At 30.4% G+C, this 26,198-nt stretch overlaps 3 protein-coding genes across 3 annotated transcripts in view; all 3 read right to left on the bottom strand.

Annotated features, from left to right (window-relative positions):
- The window catches only part of LOC134681397 (serine/threonine-protein kinase Chk2-like), a 44,885-nt gene that overhangs the window by 9,185 nt on the left and 9,502 nt on the right, over positions 1-26,198 (bottom strand). Inside the window, exons 7-9 of the mRNA XM_063541006.1 lie at positions 26,033-26,086; positions 2,553-2,617; positions 490-589 (exon numbers count right to left, since the gene is read on the bottom strand). Coding sequence (XP_063397076.1) covers positions 490-589; positions 2,553-2,617; positions 26,033-26,086 — 219 coding nt within the window. The remainder of the gene's footprint in view (positions 1-489; positions 590-2,552; positions 2,618-26,032; positions 26,087-26,198) is intronic.
- On the bottom strand, positions 5,119-8,356 carry LOC134682117 (uncharacterized). Its single transcript, XM_063541703.1, has 8 exons — positions 8,243-8,356; positions 7,940-8,036; positions 7,468-7,538; positions 7,105-7,153; positions 6,752-6,799; positions 6,331-6,422; positions 5,980-6,022; positions 5,119-5,490 (listed from the first exon to the last, which is right to left on the bottom strand). The coding sequence occupies exons 1-8, from the start codon at positions 8,339-8,341 to the stop codon at positions 5,174-5,176; spliced, it is 816 nt and encodes a 271-aa protein (XP_063397773.1). The 5' UTR covers positions 8,342-8,356; the 3' UTR covers positions 5,119-5,173.
- LOC134682116 (uncharacterized) lies at positions 8,771-25,157 on the bottom strand. The gene is made up of 3 exons (XM_063541701.1): positions 24,960-25,157; positions 9,387-9,874; positions 8,771-9,048 (listed from the first exon to the last, which is right to left on the bottom strand). The coding sequence occupies exons 1-3, from the start codon at positions 25,010-25,012 to the stop codon at positions 8,909-8,911; spliced, it is 681 nt and encodes a 226-aa protein (XP_063397771.1). The 5' UTR covers positions 25,013-25,157; the 3' UTR covers positions 8,771-8,908.

Genomic DNA, 26,198 nt, shown 5'->3' with positions numbered 1-26,198 from the left:
ATTTGTAATTGTTATCTGGAAAAAAATGTCTTTTTAGGAGAAGCTTGTGCTCCATTACAACCATAACGTTCCTTTCAAATCACAGAATTTTTAGCCTTAATGAAGGCAATATCCTTAAATTGCTTAGATTGATCTGCTGTCTAGTGTGTCTTATGCTGCGTTCACACATAATTTGAATTCGATTTGCATTAACTAATTTGAATTACTTAAATTATTTGCATAAGAAAAAATTATGTTCAAATGTAAATTCTAATTTAAATTGCAATGGACATTAAATTTGCTTTACTGTCCGAATGACATTAACTTTTAATTTGTAGCAACAAAAACTGATTTCTATTTCAAATTGGTTGATTGGAATAAGCTGATTCAAATCAATTCAATTAAAAAGAAAGAGTGTGTGAACGCAATTAGTCAATTTGATTCACTTTCTATTCGAATTCAATTTGAATTAAATATACGTGTGAACTAGACATTATGCAAACAACTCACCTTTACAGCATGAATAATCTGATAAAATAATAATTTAGCCGTCGGTTCATCATACTGCCCTATACTAACAACTTTATCAAATAATTCACCGCCTTCTACTCTGTAAAAGAAAAACAGAAAAAAATATATAATATAAAATTACCTCTAATTAATATTCAGTTTACTAAATATAAAGACATTCAGAAAATCCATATACTAGTAATAGTCATATTTTTAACTAGATATCATTGAGATGGGAGCCATCTCTGTGGGCCCCGCTGTCAATAACGTGGGGTAAATAAGTTGTATGGATAATCTGATATGAAGCATTATTTGAAGTTTGTTAAGAACAAAGAACAGATGGACAGACCGACAGACTGACCTTAGACCTAGGATGCATACATTATGACACATTCTCTGGTGTTGGTTAATATATATGTTAAGTTGAATGTTTGTCAGGTATAAAGTATGAAATAATAACAGCTGTCCTCTCAAAATATAGTGTGGATCAAATTTGTTAGCGATGGACAGACCAACAGACAGACAGACCTTTGACCTAGGAAGTGGTACATACATCATGACACACCCTCTGTTGTTGGTTTAAATGGATGTCAAGTATAATATTTGAAATCATAACGGTTCTCAAGATATAGAGCAGACACAATCTTCACTACAGGACACAGGGTTGTCAACTGAAACCAAAGTTTTTTTGACGTTGACCTTTGACCTAGGAAGTTGTACATACATCATGACACGCCCTCTGGTGGTGGTTAAAATGGATGTCAAGTATAAACTTTGAAATCATAACGGTTATTTAGATATGGAGCGGACACGATCTTCACCACAGGACACGGGGTTGTCAACTCGAAACCAAAGTTTTTGACCTTGACCTTTGACCTAGGAAGTTGTACATACATCATGACACGCCCTCTGATGGTTGTTAAAATGGATGTCAAGTATAAACTTTGAAATCATTATGGTTATCTAGATATGGAGCGGACACGATCTTCACCACAAGACACGGGGTTGTCAACTGAAACCAAAGTTTTTGACCTTGACCTTTGACCTAGGAAGTTGTACATACAACATGACACACCCTCTGGTGTTGGTTAATAATCATGTTAAGTATTAAGTATGAAATCATAATGGTTCTTTAGATATGGAGTGGACACGAAAGTGTTACGGACGGACAGACTGATCACTATAGGGCGACCCGCCTTTGGCGCGGCCCTAATTAATTATTTTTGTTTACTTCTTTTTATACTAATAAAATGATGTGATTACATCAAGTATTCATTTGTATAAAACATTCATACTGCATTTAAACTAAGAAAGAATAATTTGTTTAAAGGGTCAATGTATTATAGTGTTGAAAAAGTTAAATGTTTATTGCACTAATATGGCTACAATTGTCCTAAACCACCTATTTGAGGTCTACCATAGAATGTATACTGTAAACCAACTTATTTTCAAGACATTTGCGAATAGAAAAATAATATGATTATAAATTGTTGTGAATATGTTTAACTTGGATCTTTACTTATTATCAAACTACATCAAGTAGATATTAAGAAAATTGCGAAATTAAGAAAATGTGAAGAGGACTAGAAATTGTAAAACGTGAAATTAAGTATCCGCGAACTAAGTAAGTTTACAGTATGTGTGGACTTATCAATATCAAGCATCCTATCAACCCTACACTGAAGACTATATTGGTGTTTAATATTGATATGGATGTGATCTTCGAAAAGCCATACGATATTCTCTTTATATTGCTATTTAAAAACAATCCTTTGATCTTACTGACTGCTAAATTCCATTTTAAGTACAGTAGAGTGATATGAGATTAAAGATAGAAACTAAAGGCACACATGCCATTGTCAATGAAATTAACAACATCGCGATAAGTAAAATAGCGATAAAAAAATTATCATTGGTAATCTCAATTTCAACGCACAGACTTAGGCAAGAAAATCTATCTCGCTGATATGACTAACGAGAATCTATAAATATCTATACAAGATTGGAGTGATTATAAATAATACATATACATAAAGATATTCGGAAATCTAAAACATACGTACAATTCTAAAACTATATATAAAACATCTGGTAGGTCAATAACGTCTTCTATACCAATTATACATGGCTGAAAATCAAAAAAAATATATTTATAAGCTGACTCTAAAAGGTTTATAACATCTTCTATACCAATTATACAGGGCTGAAAAATGGCAAATAAATAATTAGTTTTTTCTCTACACAGGTTTTACAAAAGGTTTTGAAATATTTGTTTACTTCGAATTCGTTCTTTTCATGGGATACCAATTTTTATGGATTTTGTTGTTACAGTTGATCTAAGAAATTAAATGTACAACGAATAACAAATTTACTATAGTCATGTATATATGCAGACTTTTGAAAAAACAATGAAATCAAATATAGCCATTTAGTGCTGATGTGACAATCTAATTTGAGAAGATAATAACAACATGACATCAATTTCTACAGATAAGCGTGATTTTCACAAGGTTTAAGATTCTTAGTGAAAAAAAAACTTTTATAGCTGACTATGCGGTATGGGCTTTACTCATTGTTGAAGGCCGTACAGTGACCTATGGTTGTTAATGTCTGTGTCATTTTGGTCTTTTGTGGATAGTTGTCTCATTGGCAATCATACCACATCTTCTTTTTTATATACTAGAACACACCCGAGAAATTGCGGGGAAATAGATCGTATGTAAACTGTAAATACAATTATAACGGGAGAATTCCAGGAGAGGTATCAAAAGTCAAAGGGACTTGGGGACTGGTCACAATTTTCTTTTGCCCTCCCCTTTTTCCAAATACCAATTTTTATTCTTTCTGTTTTTCTGTATACAGTATACTATGAACATACACATATAATATACTATAATTACAATATAAAACGGTATAATACAAAATCACGGGTATCTAGAGCATGGTTGAAAGTATTAAAGTGTTGTCGGATGAATTTTTGTAAAAAATTAATGACTGGAGAATTTCAGGAAAGGAAATAAAAGTTATATGTACTTGGGGACAGGACAATTGTTTTTCAACCCCTCTCCTTTTTTCCCAAAATTTCCAATTTTTCAATTTCTATTTATTTCAATATGAACATACATTACTATAAATAAAGTGTGTTTCCTTTTTACTTTCAATTCTCAGTTAACTAATCAGTCCACGGCGGTCATTGATATACTATATCAGTCCAGGCAATTACTGAAAACTGTAATATTACATTAAAATGTAATATTACACAAATCTGTAATATTACACAAATCTGTAATATAACATTAATTTTAAGGAAGTAGGGGTTATCTCCCATTAGTTGGTACAAATTAATTTTTCATTACAGAAAAACAAATTTGTTTCTAGGTTTGTTTGTTTTTGTTTCTCAATATAGTGTAGTATATATATTTTTTGAACAGTAAAACAGCAACAACAAATAAATCAAAATTAACAAATTGAATTTATTATGTTCATTTTTTACTCAACATTGAAAGCTAACAAATGATAGATATAGTTTAATCTTCACATTGTTTAGGAATTAAAGGTAAAACAATTATTATACTTGCATCTCCTAAATTAAATGTACATTTAAAATTTATATAATAGTTGTCTATAGAAAAAAATGAACTGGAATCGCATTACAGTAGTGCTGTAAGTTTGATCTAAAGGACCATTTCTGTAATAGATTGAAGCTATTACTAAGATAATAAAAATGGTGCTTATTGTAAAATTCTATTTCCATTCCAATACAAGTTTTAAGGTTGGTCATTTCTTTGTTCAATGTAAAAGTGTTGTATACAAAATTTAACCCCATGACTTTTGAACCCTTAGAGAATAAGAATAAGAATTTTTATTAGTTTTTAAACCCAAACAATATAGTTTTTAAATAAAAAAATGCAGTGGCGGATCCAGAGAGGGGGTTCCGGGGGTTCCACCCCCTTTATTTTGGCCGATCAATGCATTTGTATCGGGACATATGTTTTGCACCCCCCCTTTGCCCTGGGATAGCACCCCCCTTTGGAAAATTCCTGCATCTGCCCCTGAAATGATAGATGGAAAACAATACAATAATGTAGCACTGAAAATAATAGAGATTTTACAACATACCTCCCAAAATTATCATTTTAAATATCTTGAAATATTACATTATAATGTTAGTCACCATTTGCACACAGTTTACAATTATTACATTATACATTTCACTTATGCTGTTAACAATATAATTAATTAATAAATATATTACATTCTTCACAAGAAGAATAGGTATATATATAAATAAGTTCTGTACATGTTATGAAAAAATGAAATTCATCTTCCATCTCTTTATGGCATTATACATCCTATTTTATAAGGCTGTTTTGTTGTTGACTATGGCAAATATTGGCAAAATTGATAATTTATACAAAGGAAAATATGGAAAAGATAACATGTGTTTTTATTTTTGATTTAATTTGATATAATGAATAGCCAAAAGCTTTGATTGAATTTTAGGTGTTCCAGGTGAGGAACAGCCAAATTTTTTGTCTTCTTGGGTAATTCTTTCAATCTAGCAAAAACACCCTGATTTAATACTTTAACAAATATTTTTTTTCTTTGATATATAAAGTACAATTCACTTTGAAATGATCTTTTAATAGAATTTGATGCATGTTATAAACAGTAACAACATAGTCTATTGATAATCAATTTCAACAATTTGTAGTTCTGATTGACTTTTGTATAAATTATCAATTTTGCCAATATTGGACACTGTCCATAAACGACCATTTGCCAAGATATTAACATTGACCCTGCAGAGCATGGCATTTATATGTGCTAATGCAGAGTCTTCTTTGCCGGGCCATTTAAAATTTTCACCACTAGGGTGCATATATTTTATGGATGCCCAGTCCTTATTGTCTCCTTGGATGGCAGTCACCACTCCAGGATACCATCGATCCTCAAATGCAACTGCATAATAAGAGTTTATCTCCCATGTTTTTTCTGTATCTGGAAGAATAAATTTTATAACAAGTTCATATATATTTCATCTTTATTCATTTTCAATTTAATTTCTTTTAGTTTATATAATGATTGAGCATTTATATCAAGATAAGCATTAATCAATCATAAGCATCTTAAAGCAGATAAAATATAATAAGGAAGTGGGTTTCAGTGGGTTTTTTAAACCACATATTTTTATTTTAGCAAGTGGTGTTCACCAGCTGTTGATGCTAATAAACCCATTATGTTGACATATGCATCTAACAAAACAAAATTGTAAACAGGAAATAAAGTTACAATTAAAAAGGAATTTCCAAAATGTCAGCATTTTTTTTTAGGGAATGGCAGTTTATCTTTTACCGGTTTAACAAAAAAAAAATGAATTTATTATTTAAAGAACAAAATTTGAAGAAATTAGATTTAACTGTTTAGTCTTAATAATCAATCAAATGACATATTTTGATAGTTATTCATTAAATACACATGTGTGCTTACCTTTCTCTGCAGTTACATCGTGATCTGATTGGGAATTTGAATCCTACAAAGAATAAATAAATCTAATTATTTGATTTGATCGGACAGAGAAATAACATATTAATGCTAGAAAAACTATTTTATTTTAATATAATTACAAAATATAAGAATAGGGAATAGGTATTTTATAAAAAAAATTAAGGCCCTCGGGATGGCATATGGACATACAAGCATTATGACTTCATTTATATAAACATTTGGTTAACAATAATGTAAACACACTTTACATGTAGAGAAAGTCTACATTTGGAAATATGTAAGCTACTGTTCTCTGTGTTATCTGTTAATGATTAAGTTTATATAAATACTTACATTTTGGACGTCTTGTGATACATCCTGGTCTATATGGTCATTGGAAAGAGTTCTTTGATCTATTTTTTTATTATTTCTTCGTTTCCTTTTTGCTATTAAAAATGAATTAAAGCACATTTGTAATTTCTAAAGACGTTACATTTTGCAGCTAAATTGCTTCAGTATCTGTTGATTTTAAAAAAAAATAAGTGATTTTTCATACAGGTCTATCAAATATAACTCAATTTTTTTATTTATTTTTTCTTGTCATTTGGCATGTTTCAGTGCATGAATAAGATTGAATGATATATGCAAGAATCACATTCTGTTTAAGTATGGTTAACTGATTATGATGATTATTCAAGTGTTGTAAATTGTAAAAGTAATCATGTACCAGGTAATAAAAATACTAAGATATTATCAAAGTTTCTAAGTTTAATACCTGGGGCTTTAATGATTGGCATATCTTGGTCATCTCTTTCTGTAGCACCTATGAAAAGAAACCTTAAAATAAATTCTTATCTATTATGAAATCTGAGGAATTTCTATATACATGATCATGATGATATATCTGCCATACAATCAATGATATCCTTGAAACTGTGGAAGGGAAGCACAGTGCATTTTATCAGTTATACATATGTTTAGAATTTTTGTTTATAAATACTTGTTTTCAAACTGTCTGTCAAATACATATTTTGGGTCTTATCCTATCATGCCTATCAAGTTAATACACTCCAAATGATTTTACCATCCTGAAGATTTGAGTTTTCATTAAGTAAAACAGAAAAATACCTTGCTGGTCTTGATTGTTAATGGCTATCTGCTCTATAGGTTCAGACAGCTAAAAAAGAAAACATAAAAAAAATAAAAAAATAAAACACATAGTTACGTTTCCTCATTTTTTTTAACACTGGCATATAATAGGGAAAAACTTACAATTTTACTTTCTGTCATAACAATAAAGTATATGGGGTCTTCTTCAAATAATTTGCTTCTATCACTTGCTCGTCTTAATTTGTTATTTTATAAATTGATAAATAATTGTTACTAAAAATCTACATATAAACTAACAATTAATTATTATGAAAATAAAATAAATCATTAATCATATCAAAGTATCACACTTTCTCTTAAAAGTAAAATTTGTAAACTCACCACAGGTTCAATAACATCAGTATTCACTTCCTCAGTGACATCCTTCTCTGTTTCATTTGTTTCTTTTGAATCTAAAAAAATAAAAATAGTACAGATTAAAGAGAAATGTATTATTCTTGAAAGAAGTTTGGTCAATTTCTGTAATATGCACTTTGAGATTAGAAACATATAAATAAAGATGACGTTCAAAGTTTACTATTTGTTTGCAAAGTGCTGAATTTCAAAAGAAAATTTAGTATACAAAACATTTTCCTTCCATTTTTAGGTTCCTGTTTGGTAAACAATTAATCATACTTTATCAATCAAAACATTAAAGTTAAACCATAAAAAATGTATTAATTTAAAAAAAAACATTAAAATATGAAAAAAAGAATTGTAGAAAATACTGCATTACAAATGTACTACATTTGTACTTAATAAAGTTTGCTTGAAATTTTATGATAGAAATGAATTTATTTGCTAATAAAGTTACCATAGATCAATTTGGGTTTTGCAGCCTGTATTTTCTGATGCGTTTTGCCTTTCTTTCTTTTCTGCTTAGACATGGAAGGCTCTATGTGTTCTATAAGCTATCAAACAAAAATATAATGTTAACTATCAAAGCATTTTTATTTCAAACACAGAACTTAGATGGATACTACGATAATAATAATAATATTTATTTCGAGAACACACATGCTGATTTAATAATGCTGATGACTAATTTCGTTGAGCGAAATCAACACAACTTGGAAAAAGAAGCTGTTTGTGAAATTATTGAAAAATTAAAACAAACCTCAGGTTCATTGGTCTTATTAATTAGTCTAATTGGTTCCCCAATTTCATCCTCCTCCTCACTGTCATCCCTCTCTTTGGATTCTAAAAAAAAAACCATGCAAATTAGATACTTTTCCATCCTAGGTAAATGTTCTGTTGCATACTTTTTTTAAGCTTAAGTTTTGCCTACTTTTTTTTAGTTTAAGTTTTGTCTCTTCTTTTATAGTTTTTGTTTAACTCATTGTTCATTATTCATTCAAATGTTTGTGCCTGCCCTAACTCAGGAACTTTAGAATATGGCCTTTGTTTGTCTTGTAGATTTTTTAAAATTTCAATTTATATCTAAGCAATGCTAAGGTAATGATCATTTTTCTGAACTATTATACATGCATGTTTCGACTGGTGGACTTCGGCTTTTGTCTTCACTATGGTCGGGTTGTTTTAGCTTTAACACATTCCCTATTTCCTTTCTCAATTTTATTCTTGGTCATCTCTATCTGACCTATGCAGTGGAGTCTCAGTGGTGTTCTTTAGCAGTTTTTTTTAAAGTACATGTTTTAATTCTTGTTTCTATACATTATCTGATAGCTTTTTAAATTACTGTCCTAGTCATTAGGTGGAAAGTTGTCTTGTTGGAATTTATACTTCATTCTCTTTTCTGTTTTTATATAAATATGTATACACCTTAACTTTTTTTTATTATTATATTCAAAAATATACGACAACTTTTAGGTGAAAAGTAGTAATTACAGTTACCATTTATCAGTTTTCTTTTTGCAGGTTGGCTTTTCTTTTTCTTTTGCTTTTGTTTAGGAGAATTTATTTCTGTGAAATAAAATGATTTCATAGTATACAGTCAGTTAGGATGAAAACATCTATTAACAAATTTTTCAATTAAAGTGAAATATTTTGCTAGAATAGGTAGTTCACATGATTTCAATTAAATCTGATAAGGGGCATTATGTTGATCAATAAATCATGTGGTACAATCACACACTGTCTATGAGATAAAAATCACATTTTGACCTCAGTTCCTTAGCTTGTTGTCCTTTTTATTATCTTATAGTTTTGATGCAATCATTTCTGAAATTTCCAAAATCATTAACTAAATCAAAATGAAATTAAAGTTTTGATTTTTTTTTAAATCATATAAATGGATTTACCTAATGTAATTGACTTTTCGTGTTCAACTGGAATGACTTCAGTTTCTTCCAGTTGTTGTTTCTGTTGGTGTGCCAAGTTTTTTGACACACCAGGCCCACATGACAATTTGGATGGTGTCGCATACTTTACAGCTTGAGCCTGTACTTTTGGAAGGAATTCCTCATAACTTGTTGATTTGACGAATTCCTCCTGTTTCAGCACAGGCTCAACATTTTTAAGTCTTTGGAGAAATTCTCCATGGCCACAATATTTTATGAGTTGCCTCTTCTGCACCTCATCCCTTACACAAAATATAAGGGAGAGATCTATTGTTTGCAGATCAGCTAATTTTTTTATGTTTTTAACTATCTGCTTGATAGCCATGGATTTAATCCTCCTCTCATTAGACCTAACAGCATTAAATGCTTCATCTGGAGTCCTGTACTGTTTATTTTTTCCTGGCAACAGCTTAGGTGTTGATGTGGTGTTGCAGGTTTCATTGGTTTCCCTATTGAAAAATAAAAAAGATGTAAGATTTTAACAAATAATACCCCCCCCCCAAAAAAAAAACAACAAAAAAACAAAAAAACAACAAATTAATCAGTTACAAAATAGTAAGAATTTGTTTACCTAGGGCACTGATTACCTTAGCTGTATCATGTGTATGGAGAAAACAATTTGGGGATTTTGGTCCTCAAACAGCTTTTCAGTGTTGTAAACCTAGCAGATGTTAATACATCATTCCTAATGGACTAAACTATTAACATTGTAAATAGCTAATTAACTTTATCATGAGGCCTTGAAATAGAATGTCTCAAGTTTTGGAAAAAATATGCATGATTTTTTTTAAGGTAACTAAGTTCATTAAAGTTGTTCATATCTGACATGACATAATATTTTGAGGTCAATATAAAAATAAACAAGCTAATAAAATGAATGGACAAAACAACAAACAATGTAGACTGTGTCACTTGCTAGATGATGGTTAACATAAAAATAACTAAAATGGAAATAAATTATCTGTTTGTAAATTATTTAAAAACTGATAACTTCCAGTTTGTCTCCAACCCAAGATTTAAAAAAAAGTTAAAGCTTCATAATATATGATGAGGGCAAGAAATTTCAATTCTTATAAATACCAAGGTCCCAAATTGCATTTAGATAGCATTAATATATCACGCATTTCAAATTTTTTCCATGTTTTATGGTTAAACCAGGGTTGAAACAGATGATCTTTATTTATCAACAAAGCACTTCTAACAAATAATCTAGTCAATCCTGGCACCTTATCAGGATTTTTTATCAGTAAACTGCATAACTACAAATTAACATGTCATTTAAATTAACCCCATGCTGCTAGATACCACATCATACAATGAAACATGATCAGTTCATATAAAAGAATAAAAAAGGGGGTGTTAAAAGATGACAAAACTGTATCTGAAATTAATGTGTTTTATTCAGATGGAATTTGAATTAATCATATATATTTGCAACAATCTAATTGAAATTCTGAAATATTATTCATGTAATATGTGACGACTTAATTAGAGGCTGACAAATTTATCAGTAATTTTATGTCAATGAGTGTGTAGTAGTAGTTTAAGATAAGAAGTTAATCTTGAAAGTAGCTTATTTAAGGGTATGGATGCTTTTGATCCTATTATTTTGACATTTGCTACTAATTAGCTTTTAGAAGTTTGTTTACATTAAGTATCATTACAATTCTTTAAACATGTGCTTGGCTCTTTTGTTGATTCATCTATGTGTTTGTCCCAATTAGATTTGCTAGTTTTGGATGCCTGATTATTCTTACTAAATTTCAAATGTTTGTAAAAAAATTAATAGAATTACATCTGAGAGAATGAATTTTTTTTCTGTTTGGTAATATTAAGTAAAAATAAAAACATAAAACAAAGAAGACAAAAATATAAAATTCATAAATCAATACTTTTATTTATAATTAGGTATAAACTGTTTTAGAGGCATATGTTCTTTAACAAATATTATTTACTAAAAAATAAGTAGATTAACTAGAAAATTTCAATGATAAAGTTTAGATGCTCTCAAATATGTCAAAATATGAATTTTTAATTAAGGATATATGAAGCCACTCTGAAATACAAAAAAAACAAGCCTAAATTATACTTATATAGCTAATAAATTATTATTGAAAGTAGATTACCGGTATTAAAGGATTATATAGAATGAAACAAAACTACAGAACTATGAGCTTATTTCTAAGGACTATAACCCATTACAATATGGTCGGAAAAGCGTTCCCTCTTGGAATTTTTAAATTTTATCAATAAAGAAATTTTATTAAAAGAAATAACAACATTTCTTTTAAAGATTAAAACAAATGACTAATTATTCTGCACGCAATAGAAAACTGGATGCTAATAGTGGAAACATAATTTATGTTTTAATCTCGAATGATTAAAAACCAGAAGATTCAGAAAATCTGAAGAAAAAAAAACAATATGCCCAGCAAAAGACCTTAATCTTAATAAATATGCAAATTAATAGTAATGTGTATTATCTGATTCAAAATTTATATCATTCATTTTCAAAGCTATCAAGTTCAGTTTGAATATTGTCAGTTACATCCTGTAATTCAAAGTAAAGATTGAGATAGGTATCCTTATTTGTCTGTGTAGTATCATTCAGGCTGTCTAAAACTGCAGAATAATGAGTCTGAAGTTCAACATTACGAAAAAGCTTTCCGATCATTGTTTTAATTGAGTCTCTTAATTCAGCCTTTGTCATTTTTTTCTCATATTTTTTTTCCTCGTCTGGTGTGATGAAGACCGGTCCACCTGTTGGTTTATCTGTTGGGATACCAAGAATACAAGAATTTATCTTTTCTTGCCTTCTCTGTGTTGACTGTTCCAGAAAGGTGTTTAGTTCTGAATGGAGTTTCTTTCCACAAACAGAAGTGTGTTCGTCATTCATTGTAGATAGATGTTGCCTTAAAACTGGGCGGTAGGAGGTGATGGCATTGTTAATATCAATTATTTTTGTTCCATATTCTGACTGTTTTGATAAACCGAGGAGGTCTGTTAATTTATCTTGCAAAGACTCAAAGAAAGTGATGTTACAGCAAATTGATTTCCAGGTTTCGTCTGATGGCACAGTTCCACTGGGTAGATATTGTTTTATTGTTTTGTTCTTTTCCTCCAAAACAAAATCAAGGTCCTGCCCTTTTGATGGATCTCCACTCACTGTGAAAGAAATGGTATCATCCCAAACTTTCTTTACTTCATCAGGCATGAATTTGTACTGAATACAGTCAAAAAGTTCAATGTTTTGATAGTGGGGATGAAAGCGTCCATAGAATAATTCTTTCAGATGATATTTTGCGCTTTTTACAAGTTCAGCATTGTTACGTCTCATACCCATTCTGAAATTAATAATAGCTTGGGAAAATCTGCATATTTGCAAATGGAGGAATGCATGGTTAGAGTTGTGTGCCAAAAATTCTTTATAAAAGCGGAAATAATTTTCAACAGTGGCTTCTAAGTTAGTTTCTTTCAAGCTTCTGATGAATGGTATCACCATCTCCTTCAGAGAGGAAGTGTGGAAAGTGAGAAGAAGTTGCCAAGCTACATGATGATCTTTGCAAGTTTTTGCAAAATGTTTTGCATTTTCTGTTTTAAACCCCATAAGCTCACATAATTTTTCTAAAAAGGGTGTCCAGTTTAGTTCAAAGAATGCTTTCATAGCATTCATTTCAAAGTGACCACCTCCAATACGCATGTATAGACAGTCGAATTCCCTAGAACAAAAAGGACGTAAAGGTTGATGTTTTAATCTGTGGTGCTCTTTATAGGTGTTCCTTGTTGAAAAAGTCTGGTTACAATGGTTACACATGACAGATTCTTCTAGAATTTTTTGGTAAAGACTGTGTGGTCTACCATCACAACAGACAAAGGCCCAACTACGTTCTTTACCCCCATATCTCTTAATTCCCATATTGATTCCAATATGCCTTAGAACTAAAGACACAGTTTCATTGCTGTTAGGGTTGACAAATGCTGGCATGCCTAAAGTTGTAGATGTTGGCCCCTTATGATTGGATGGAACATGTTGGTATCGTATATATTTAGAATCTTGGTTATCATCTGTTTTGCTGATCTTTATTTCTTCAGTTTTTGACATTGATTTTTTGTTGGTTCCAGATGTGTCGGTATCTTTCTTCTTGATTCTTGCTTCTTTAAGTCCTTCTCTCCTCTTACAATTATCACATACTATCTTGTTCTTGCCATTCTCTGCATTGCATAACGTACAAACTAAAATATCTTTCCTTCTCTCTGCTTCATGTGTTCTTTTGTCAATTTCATCAAGGTAAGAATCCTCTTCCTCATTCATTTTATGCTCATATCTAACAGCATCAATGGCATTCTGAATGAAATGGTGCAGTTGTTCAAAATGCAGCTTTTCTAGCTGTTCATATTCATCGCATGTCTGTTCCCTTATTTCAGTGATACCTTGTACAAATGTCTCTTTGTCCCTCATAATATGTTCCTCCAATTGATTTCCATCTTCATGCTGTTTTGCCCTGATGCTTTTAAGACGTTCTTCAAAAAAATTCAGAGTGAACCAGTTATTAGGCTTTAATATATCTATTTCTTGAATGAACATGGGAATAGTATTCTTTGATGACATAGATGCATACAGCACAGTGGTAATAATTGAGCACTTAGACTTTTGATTAGGAGCTATACCCCGTTTATATGCAACAACTTGCTCATTATCAAAGGCAGCCATAACTGTACCTGGTGGACATGGTGGAGCAGATGTTCCAGATTTTGAAATCCACTTCTGCAGTGTATTGTAAGTTCCGCTTGGGCTTGTTTTACTGACTAAGTCAACAACAGCTCTGCTACTTGTTTTAGAATATATATTAAGTGAGAGAAGAAATGATATTGGTGCAACAAGTTTCTGGTAACGTAGTGCATAAATTTGCTCAACTATTCGACAAACAGCTATTTTCATATTTTCAGCTGCATCTGATATTGAAAATTTTGTGATTCCAGAAATGAACTGAATCAAAGCACTGTTTCGTTCTGACAGCCATTTTTCAGCTTTTAACTCTGTCAAGAATGAATGGCTTGTATATTGCTGTGAAATGTTTTCTATATCATCTGTAAAAATTTGCTGCTGCTGTCTCCCAATAATAAATGCAAGTTCAGATACTTCCTCATTTGACAGTTTACAAATGAGCTCACTAAGGAAGTACTTTCTACTTGTTTCTGTTAAATTTTCAATATTGGTCAATAAATCATCAACAATACATTTATCTTTGACATTACTCTCTTGCTCCTTTTTTTCATACAAATTGGTTTCAAATTCAAAATTCCTTTCAGCAGGTGAAGGTTCGGATGTTTCTTCAACTAGATAATCAGAATAGTCATTGACATCACTTGGTGAAGCATTATATTGTTCATCTAAATCTGTGGTTTCTATTTCGCATTGAGGCTGATTCAAGGATACTACAGGTATAATACGAGGGTTGTTTACTCCTGTCCTTTTCCTTTTTCTTCCTCGGGTAACATTGCATATTTTACAACAGTCAGTATGTGGGTTGAAATCTACTACTTGGATGCTGGTCTTAAAAGTGTGCATATTTTGGTGTTTTTTTTGTTCTCTGTATTTCAATAATAACTGTTCGTGAGTTCTGCACAAGGCATTTGGGTGAATTTCTGGTACATCTAAGATGATATCAATATTAAACATTTCTTTAAACTCAGTAACAAACTCGTCTTTTTTTCTTGATGATTTGTGCAATTTTTTACTACCACATATTCTGCAGGATGTTTCAAGAATCTTCAGGTGTCTGGCAAGCACTGCTTCACTGGAAACATAAATGTTGTTTTGTTTGAAAAGAAAGAATGAAGTATAATATTATCTTTCTCTGTCCTGTACTTGTGATAATTGTTTTCTTAAAACATTCAATACACTCACAGTGTGCTTAGAATTAATATTTTATGTTATATTGGTTCTAAGTTCAGGCATTTTGGTTAGGAAATTGGATTCCGATCTTAAGAATGTTCTGGAATTCTTGTCAGATTTTCAAAATCCTCTGGTTTTATTCATATGACTGCCGTACAAAATTTTGCCCATCGACCCCCATTTTTCTCTTTAAAAATCTTTAACATGTGTAATCATAAAGCCATCTAGAAAAGTTGTTATTTTCTATTATTTTATGTTTCTTTAATCACTCTGTAATATGCCCTTTAATTTGGAAAATAAAAATACTGTATTGTATTGTATTGTATTAGTTTTTGAGAACTTTACTTTGTCTATGATAGAGCTATAAAAAAATCAAGAGAAAACATTTTCCCACCAAAATTTCCCTAGCTCATATCTGGAAAACAAACACATTGACCTAAATATATTTTTTTTAGGTTCTTTTGGTTCCATTAGTTATTAATCTCCAATAAATGTATATTTATGTTATGAAAAGCTTGTTATTTTGAAATTGTCAGTAGTGAACCTCCTTAACTGTTTCTGAAACAAGTGTGGACAATTTTGACTTGACATAGAAATGCATCATGTACAAATGTGTTCTTCTTTTTTGCAGTCAAAAAGATAGAAATTAATTTGTCATTCCCACTTAAAAGTTGCTGACACATTGGAAATTCCTTTTTCAAAAAGTTGTTAAAGTTAATCAGTGCATTTATTGTCAAACTATGAGATTCATGGCATCAACTGTTGATAGCTCAGTCAAATATCTAATGTGAGGATTAATTTACAACTTTGGTTTTAACCACATCCTGACATCCTCTGATGATAAAATGATGCAAATTAAAAAAAACCCTGACCTTTAGACATATTTAATCTAAATTTACAGCCAGGATTTTTCCTGCTATCCATAATTGATTGTTTATACAAGTAATAAATCAGTAGGTATAGTGGTTCTCACATCCACTAAATACATTATGTAATCTATAATCTCTTTTATAGACAAGGCGGTTTCTATTTTCATAACATTTTTGCAATGTTTTAATCCATAACTTAATTAGAAAATATAAATTTCTTTTCTTCTTTGAATATTGATAAAAATAAGCTGATTTCTGCATATAATTTAGAAATGCTATGATAATTTATAATTTAAATTTTATGTTTTAATAAAACATGTCAATGTAATTCAGGGGCATCCAGCCATTTTAAAAAGGGGGTTCCCAACCCAGGACAAAGGGGAGGGCGTCCAACTATATGTACCCATTCAAATGCATTGATCAGCCAAAGTGTGTGTATTTTAAGACTGTTAAAATCCAGATCTGGTCTATATTTTGGAATCCAACTCGGACCAACTGGAAAACTAGGCCCATAATCAAAAATCCAAATACATGATTAGATTCAGCATACCAATGAATCCCAAGAATTGAAATTTTGTTAAAATCAAAGTAAATTTATTTTGGACCGACCCTTTGGACCATTATGTTGACCAATTTGAAAATGGGACCCAAAATCAAAAATCTAAATACACGGTTGGGTCTGGCATATCAATGAACTTCAATATTTCAATTTTTGATGAAATTATCAAAGTTTAATTTTGGACCCTTTTGACCTCATGTGGACAAATTTAAAAAAAGGAACCAAATTCCAAAAACTTAATACATGGTTAGATTCAGCATATTTAAGAACCCCAAGAATTCAAGAATAAAACCTCATTGAAATTGGTCAAGAAATAAGCAATTTATACAAAGTATTGGAAAAGTATTGGTCTTGCGGCCTCTGTTTGGTCCCTAATTCCCAAACAGTTTTGGTCATAACCCCAAAATCAATCCCAACCTTTCTTTTATGAATAGAACCTTGTGGTACAATTTCAGAAAGATCCATACACTTAGGCACAAGTTATTGTCTCGAAACTAGAAAAATGCTTATTTTGACCCCTTTTGGGCCCATTGTTCCTAAACTGTTAGGACCAAAAACCCCAAAATTAATCCCAACTTTCCTTAAGAGCAAGGAGGTTATATTATAACCTCCTTGCTTAAAGAGGTTATAAACCTTGCATTAAAATTTTATTGATTTCTATTTTCTATACTAAAGTTATTATCTGGAAACCATCAAACCATCAGACTCTGTATATACAATATATAGATATTGTTACAAGTCATGCAGGTAGAAGATGTATTTATGTTTCAAGTAAAGACAGAAAATGCCAGAATTTGACTTTCTTATCAGATAATCTATGTGTAACATCTGTGGTCAGTTTATTGGGAAGAGTAGTATATACAATGACTTCAAACTGTGAAGCTAATGAGTTGTGAAAATTGGGATTCCCTCAAATGTGATGGCATTCTTCCATCTGTATATATGTACTGTAAAGTATAAATTTCTCAACATAACATTTCTAATAAAGCAGATATAGAGAACTATTTCAGTGGCCCATCCTAACCACTGAATACAAAGATTATATGATATAAGTGTCCTTGTCCCTCGACTTTAGATGATTTTCAGTTACTGTTATTAAAGATTTCAATAAATATTAAACTATTCAGAAATATTTTCAATGCAGGCCAGATAGTGTTTTTTTTCTTTATTTCTGTTTAAATTGAAAGTCCATATATCAGAATACAAATAATTTATTATAGTGTCATGTTTAGACGAGTTGTATATACATTATGTACACTGTGAGCCATGTATCACCATCATTGATGGTGATCCGATGGATACATCTGTTGTAGGGTTGTCACTGACTCAGACGTACTTATATATATATTATATATATATATATACCTGACAAGCTGGATTTGCTCATGTTTTTTTTTATATATATATATATATATATAAGAATATTTTTTTTAATGTAATTATAACTAGTACAACCGGACAGTGAGTATGTGCATTAGGCAACTCATTGCTTATGATTCTAAGATTTATTTAGTATTATAATACCTTTCATTATAAAATGATTATTTGATTGGCTAATATGAAAACGGCTAGGTTAAAAGTACATCAAATGCCAAAGTAAAAGATCAAACAAGACTCGAAAACTCATTTAGTGTGATGATATCTCTTTAAAATGGACCTTTTCAGGGCCATTCATTTATTACAGAAATAGTTGCTTTGTTGTGTATATATATGCCAAATGTTCATAGACACAAAACAGTTTTCTAACGTAATTGTTTTGACAACCTGTCCCAAGTCACTCCTGGAGCCTGTAATTCAGTGATTGTCATTTGTTTATGTGTTGCATATTGTTTTTTTGTTCATTTTTTTTACATAAATAAGGCCGTTAGTTTTCTCGTTTGAATTGTTTTACATTGTCTTATCGGAGCTTTTTATAGCTGTCTATGCAGTATGGGCTTTGCTCATTGTTGAAGGCTGTACGTATGGCGACCTATAGTGTCATTTTGGTCTGTTGTGGATAGTTGTCTCATTGGCAATCATGCTACATCTTCTTTTTTTATATGATACAATATATTACTTTTTATTGTAATTTGCTTGTTGGTATAATAAAACAATTGAGTCAGTGAATATCCCAAATAGTCAAACCTAGTAAAAAGGGTTATAACCCTTCATCTTGCCATTATAGTATATTGTTTCAATGTGTACGTCCTTTTGATACAAATGAAAATACTCTTTGCTGTCTATTTGAAATGTCTGTAATCAACAATTTCTTTTATACAAAGTGTAAATATAAACTCAAGTTTTGTTTTCATAAGCATCATATGCAGATTCAGGGAGCCTCAGACCCCTCATTTTTGGTCAAAAATTTGGTTGAATATATATAAGAAATAGTTGAAGCATGACTGGACTTGTCCCCTTGTAACATTTTTTTGGAACTGCTACTGTATTACCCATTGCTGTATTAATATGACTGATCTACAATGATTTAATATTACAGATTTCTGTAATACTATTGAGATGCGGGGACTTAATTATATTACACATATCTGTAATATTACTGAGAGAAGGGGACTTTATATTACACATATCTGTAATATTATTGAGAGAAGGGGACAGTCTTTATATTACACATATCTGTAATATTACTGAGAGAAGGGGACTTTATATTACCTATATCTGTAATATTACTGAGAGAAGGGGACTTTATATTACACATATCTGTAATATTACTGAGAGAAGGGGACTTTATATTACACATATCTGTAATATACATTTGTTATAGACAACAATGTACTCAATAACACTCATACAAGTTATCTTTGTATTTATATAACATAATAAAGATTTAATGGTCTTAACAACAAGCAGTACATCTATTACACAGGTTTGAGTTCTGGTTATTTATTAAAATTTATTATAAAAATATCGAAAGTAACTCTTTCTGTAAATAAATAATTCTGGTGTTTCCTTCAGAAGGTTTAAATCTTAGAATTTCAATTTTTTTTTTTTCATTTAAGTGAAACAGGATTGCTAATGGACACAACCTATTTATGAAATTTGTCATTCGATGTGATATCTAAAGAATTGCCAAGGAAAACACTTCATGCCAGACCTCAAGATTATGAGATCAAAACCATGTAACAATTAAAACTAAATCAGAAAAGATTTTATAACACAGTTTAATAAAAAACTTGACTGTCCAAACAGAACATATATATACGTCTCCGACCTGAGAAACAAATGAGGAGATTTAGGTTTAGGGTGGGAAGCTGGCACAGTGAGACAAAAATAAACATTTAATTAGACATGTATACTCGTTTATATATAATAGATATATACATATGCGATTCTGGGCGGTAATTAATAGTGTGTCAGGTTATCATTCCTATAGTTATATATCTTTTATTTTTTTACCATATCACTCTATTTCTTTTTTTCGTTTGTCAATTTGTGTCTTTCATATTTGTCCTACATGCATGAAGTATTTGCCACTGGACGTTAAGCAACCAACAATTAATAAATCAATCTATTCTTTATATTTCTTCATTTCTTTAGTATGGTAATTACAGTATTTGGTCCCATTATTCTCTTTTTTGAAAATCCCATAAATATCCTTATGAAAGGTGACCCAATCATAGCCTCATACATGTACATAGTAATTTAAACAGAGAAAATAAACCTTATAACTTACTGTATGCAACGAAAATCTTTGAAAATAAGGGGTTCAGAAAAACAACAATGTTCAGTTTAATACAAATATTGTTAACACGTTTGGTTGATAAAATTTCGAAATGAAAATCACAAAAAAATGGCAAAGGGAGAATTGTATTATAAAGACATATCCCATATCTAAATTGTATATACATATATATAATGATACTAACATTCTTTGCACTTAACATTTATTCATATTCGTTTATAAAATAGAGACACATGTATGCACATATGTCTCTGGTTTAAAACACAGATTTTATATTCACTCTAAGACATAAGCCGGAATTTCCAGCTACTCTTATAATGCTGATGCCAATTACCCCCAGACCAGTACCATGCTGGGTTTGTTTATCTTAATCCCCTAAATAACTGGTCACATACATATCACATTACTTAATATATTATTTTCAGCATTTATTTTGAAGTACAGTTATAAATGTGTATAAATGAATTCTAGTGAATATTGATATAGAAATATAGCAATAAAGTTTGATCATGTGTAAGATGAAAATCAGAAGTTTAAATAAAAAAAAGAAAACTATTACAGTAATTATATCATAGTTTATGTTCATATTTAAAATGGATTCAGTTTTTATTGTAATTCATAGTATATAATATGTTAATTGTTTTGGGTAGTAGCAAATATCACACACTTAAAAAAAAAAGGATGACATAATTCTGATGTTGTAGTTTCTTGTAGTTTATTGAAATTGATAGAAAACTAAGAAAAATACCAGATTTAAATAAAAGGGGGAGGGTTAAACAAATTGTCTTTTTAGCCAATATCTATGGCATAAACCACACCATTTGTAATGGTTAGGCTAATCTTTTATGTTTTTTTTTTGTTTTCCCTGAATTCACATCACTTTGAAATAATTCAATAAATTGTAATATTTTATTAAAGTTATTAAGTAAATAGAAACAGTAATAAAAAGTTTATAAAAAAATAAATGTACCGTTAATGTTATTCGTTTTTAATGGTACATTTTTTTTTATTAGTTTAAGAAATACAAGGAACACAATTTGATTTCATATAATTGCAGGGGAAGTTGTCCATAATATCACAAAAAACTAAATATAGATATAGGAAGATGTGGTACAAGTGCCAATGAGACAACTCTCCATCCAAATAACAATTTAAAAAAGTAAACCATTATAGGTCAATGTACGGCCTTCAACATGGAGCCTTGGCTCACACCGAACAATACAATACAATACAATACAATACAATATGCTTTATTTCCAAAACACTCAGTCACATTGACATGTGAAACAAGCTATAAAGGGCCCCAAATTTACTAGTGTAAAAACCATTCAAATTGGAAAACCATCTGTAAAAGAAAATTTCTTCAGATAAATTAAAAAAAAAATCATAGTTATTGTTCAGAAATACAATGGAGCCTGGAGGAAAGACATAGAGAAATATGAATTTACAGCTTAACATTTTGTGGTCAACATCTGGTTATAATTAGTGAACCACTAAGAAAGTGTGTCCACATAATTTATATCTAACTGATCACTGATAACATGCTGATATAAATTTGTAGAAATATATATGTAAATCCGGGCTTATGTCTTAGAGTGTGTTTATGATCAGAAGAGTTCACCAGTGACCTAATAATCGATCTTAATCTGTGATATTGACTTGTATCAAAAACCAATCAAAATATATTTACTATTCCAATAAACATGTCAGTATTTACACGTCCATCGATAAGTTATTATGTAATCACGCAGCTTGAAGCTTGGTTTAATCAACGGTCAGTTAAGAAGTAAATTAAAATCAAACTGTGATTAATTTCCTCTCTAGACAATCAGATTCTTTAGCAGTATAACTATGTCATTCATTTATTGTGCCCCTTTTATATCCATCATCAATCACTTCAATAGAAACGAAGGCATCATTTCATGTACAAAAAAATGATTGGAAGAAAAAAATACACTACAAGAACAATTAGATCTGTGCAGCGCAGAAATATTCGAGCTTATTTTACTAGTATCAATCTTGTTACATTCATTCAAGAAAATGATCGATCTGTTGAGATTTCGTTTTCCCGTATCGAATTATTGATTCCTTGTTGTGATTGACAGCTAATTAAGATATACGTGATTGATTAGCCGTCGGTACATGAAAAGGTAAAAGTTAGAATGTAGAATCATGGGGGCCGAATCATGTAAGAGTTCCTGGATTTGTTAAAATTGTAAATGCAGTAAACAATATTATTGTTTTACTACTTAACTGACGGAGACATATAATATTATATGTCTCTGATTAAACCCAGCTTCAAGTAGGTCTAGTAAAAAATTAATGTGAAAATAAAAAAGAAAATAGACGAATTACCGGTTCCTAAGGTGTTCCCCTTAAAAACGTGGAAGGTTAAATTAATATATCGTAACTATTATAATAGTATAAAAGTTCCAGTTCGTTAATATAAATGTTCAAAAATTGTAAATCTCGAGTTGTAAATAAACAATATAGGCTATTTTTAGTTAGCGTGATCAGCGTGTTTTCATTGGTTGTTTTTATAAATAGATGTCTGTCTAGACCAATGAAAAAATTAATATCGAATTCAGCTCTCAGTCTTAACCAATGAAAAAAAATCGATATCAATTGACCTTGCATCAACATATTCTGATTATTATAACAAACTTGAACATAACTTTTTCTGTAATAATTCTTCTTGACTTCGTAAAAATAATTTATCAGTTGTATCAGTTTTTTTAAGGGTATCGAAGGTGATCGCGTACGCGGGGCAAGCCATTGTTAATAATGTTATATAAATTTTGGAGCACACGAGGTTTTTAATTTCAATAAAATTCGTGACTTGTGTTTTCTAAATTTTGAATTTGATTCTATAAATTATTTTAAATTATACACATGTTACATAAATTTGGATATAGGGGACTATTTTCAATAATTATCGAAGTCCTATATTTATTTAATATTGAATTGTTTATTTCCGCAGCTTTACCACACGCACTTTCATTTTAATTATCTTCCAAAGACTCGTTATTTGTTTTAGTCACTGCAATGACATGTGAATTTTCAAAATCCTCCTCCCAAGAATACCACATGGACGTCCTCTTACGTGAATAAAGTTAAAATGAAAAAAAAAACTTTTAAATATTCAACCACTATGTGTTTGATTTTCTCTTCATCCCAGCAAGGACGTATATTTTAGTGATGCATGTATATACGTTTCAATAATTCCAAAACATCTTTGTCCAAAACATATAAGTTGCTATGATTTTCCGATTCCGGAAACTTCAAACTTCCGTTTAGATATTGTCAATTAAAAACATGATTTTCGCTCCCTCTACAATTTGTTTTAAAATTTTCTTCGGTTAAAAATAATATCAACCAGTGGGCAAAGAAAAGAAAAAGGTCGGCTAATAACCCCATAGATGAGGGGAGGTAGGAGGGGTCCTGATCCAGAAATCCCGGACTTAAACACACGAAATCCTGAGGTCCCGAATTTCAAAAAAAAAATCTCCCGAATCCCGAAATTCGAAAAAAAAAATTCCCATCTCCCGGAATACCGAGCTTAAAAACAACCCATCCCGGAGTAACGATAAAGGTCCTATCCCCCTCCATGGATGTATAAACCCATACAGCTATGCTTATCCAAACTCCGAAAATCGGATACAGATTAAAAAAAAGAAAAATGTTTTTCACCCATGAAGCCCTTTAACAATTCTGTTTTTGAATTTTTATAACATCATTACTATGATTGCGTAATCAATCTTTCCGATTTTCCTATTTTTACAAACGTGAAATACTGGTAGTTTATAATAAACAATAATCACCTCATAAAACTCGTTGATTTGACAAGCTTATGTTAAAATACGGAAACTCCTTTGATGTTTCTTAATTTCTCCGATCTCGATGAACACTATTCATGTTGTAATCTTTTATTTACATTATAATAAATATTTTCAATACATGTGTAGTTTATACACAAAATTGGTATAATTTAAATACGGTCGTGATCACTTTGATGTTTCTGCATTTTCAGCTTTCGCGTGAAAACAATTATCTTTTTAAAAACAATTACATTTTAGTCTTTCATTTTCATGACAATTATATATGTTCGTCATTGTGTACAAACTTCAATTGCAGTAACAATCATTTTTACCGCAAATTAGTACAAGTTAAAACGGTGATTCCTTTGATGTTCTGAAATTCTCAGCCGCCTTCCGAGAAAAACAATTTCTTTTTAATTATTTTATTTTCATAACAATCAAACAACGTTTTTCAATATGTACCAACTACTTGTGCAGTAAAAACCATTTTACCGCGAAATATTACAAGACATACATGAGTTGTTCCCCATGTTAAACACGTGGATATACATTATGTGCCCTCTTTAAACTGCTTACCGCTAACAAGATAAACATCACGGTGCTATTGCACCATGTCTAAAATTATCACAAGTCATTACACTATCAGAATAAAATACTTTTATTTACTTAAAAATTCTATATCCTTCACAATATAATAAAATGTTTCAACTTACTCAGTACTGGAAGTGTTTTCCAACTCCATATTTGGTTGCTCTGGCGTCTCCATCTGATTTTGCAGAAGTGATGAAACTGATTTTGATCCATCTTTTATTTACCATGTAATATGATACTAAAACTACGTCATGCTGTCTCCAGCCTCGAGTTAAAGGCAGCATTAGTGACTTTAAGCCTTATGTTACAGTTCTATGTAATATAGGCATTTTCTAGTAATATTACTGTTTTAAGTAATATAGAGACTATATTACACATTTCAGTAATATAACAAAATTACAGTTTTTAGTAATATAAGAAATATATTACTATTTTTTGTAATATTACTTTTACTTGTAATATTATATAAAATAGTAATATTACTGTTTTCAGTAATTGCCTGGACTATATAGACCCTCTCTATTTAATATACTTATTGACCCGATGAATTTTTGTAAAAGATTTTATGACTGAAAAATTTCAGAAAAGGTATCGAAAGTTATAGGTACTTTGGGACATGACGATTGTTTTTCTGTTAGCGTTTATCTGTATTATTAGGTATGTTATAAACATATATTAGTATAAATAAAGTGTTTTGCTTTTTACTATCAACTCTCAATTTACTAATCGATCCACGGCGGTCATTGACATATTATATAGACCCTCTCTATTTAATAAACTCAGTGACCACCGTGGATAGTAAACTTGAAAATGATAGTAGATAGCAAACCAGATGTCCAGCCTGACTTAAAATTTCGTCCAATGACGGAAAAATATCCGGACGCAGTTTTTTTCGTTTTTCTTCCAAAATAACACAAACTGAATAATCATAAGAATGGATGACAAATGCGACAATACATGGTACCTATAGGACACAAAGGCATGATGATTGATTTATTGTGGAAGGAAGAGAAGCGACACACAAAATGAGGTCTTCTCGTTTAATAGTATAGATAGATTGTGTCTTTGGATCCATGTAGCATTGATGTTTGCCCAACATCTTCTATATAAAATTCTACAATTTTTTATTTTCTAGCATACATTGATTGTTGATTGCTGACCAGTTTTAAATGTTTTTATTATTGTTAGTACTTACATGTCGTAATGCTTTCAGTATTTTTACCTCTGTCATAACTTGATTACTTAGATTCTACAATATAATATATATTCCTATTAACATTGTTTCATAATTCTCACATAGCTGTACCAAAAGTTTCTTATTTCATGGGATTTTAAAATATTAAAATTTGGACTGATTAATA

The sequence above is a fragment of the Mytilus trossulus genome, chromosome 8 (genome assembly GCF_036588685.1).
Source record: "Mytilus trossulus isolate FHL-02 chromosome 8, PNRI_Mtr1.1.1.hap1, whole genome shotgun sequence".
Lineage (NCBI taxonomy): Eukaryota > Metazoa > Mollusca > Bivalvia > Mytilida > Mytilidae > Mytilus > Mytilus trossulus.
This window is presented reverse-complemented; position numbering and strand designations above follow the sequence as displayed.

What these genes read in the sequence shown, in the direction of transcription:
- LOC134682117 (XM_063541703.1), bottom strand. Translation starts at nt 8,341, where the DNA reads ATGGTTTTTTTTTTAGAATCCAAAGAGAGGGATGACAGTGAGGAGGAG. An exon ending in ATAAGACCAATGAACCTGAG is followed by an intron (nt 8,037 to 8,242) that starts GTTTGTTTTAAT and finishes TTTGTTTGATAG; the next exon opens with CTTATAGAACACATAGAGCC. An exon ending in CTGATGTTATTGAACCTGTG is followed by an intron (nt 7,154 to 7,467) that starts GTGAGTTTACAA and finishes TTTCTTTTTTAG; the next exon opens with CTGTCTGAACCTATAGAGCA.
- LOC134682116 (XM_063541701.1), bottom strand. Translation starts at nt 25,012, where the DNA reads ATGGAGACGCCAGAGCAACCAAATATGGAGTTGGAAAACACTTCCAGT. An exon ending in GAAAACACTTCCAGTACTGA is followed by an intron (nt 9,875 to 24,959) that starts GTAAGTTGAAAC and finishes ATTTTTCAATAG; the next exon opens with GGAAACCAATGAAACCTGCA. An exon ending in CGAAAAGTCAATTACATTAG is followed by an intron (nt 9,049 to 9,386) that starts GTAAATCCATTT and finishes TTTATTTCACAG; the next exon opens with AAATAAATTCTCCTAAACAA.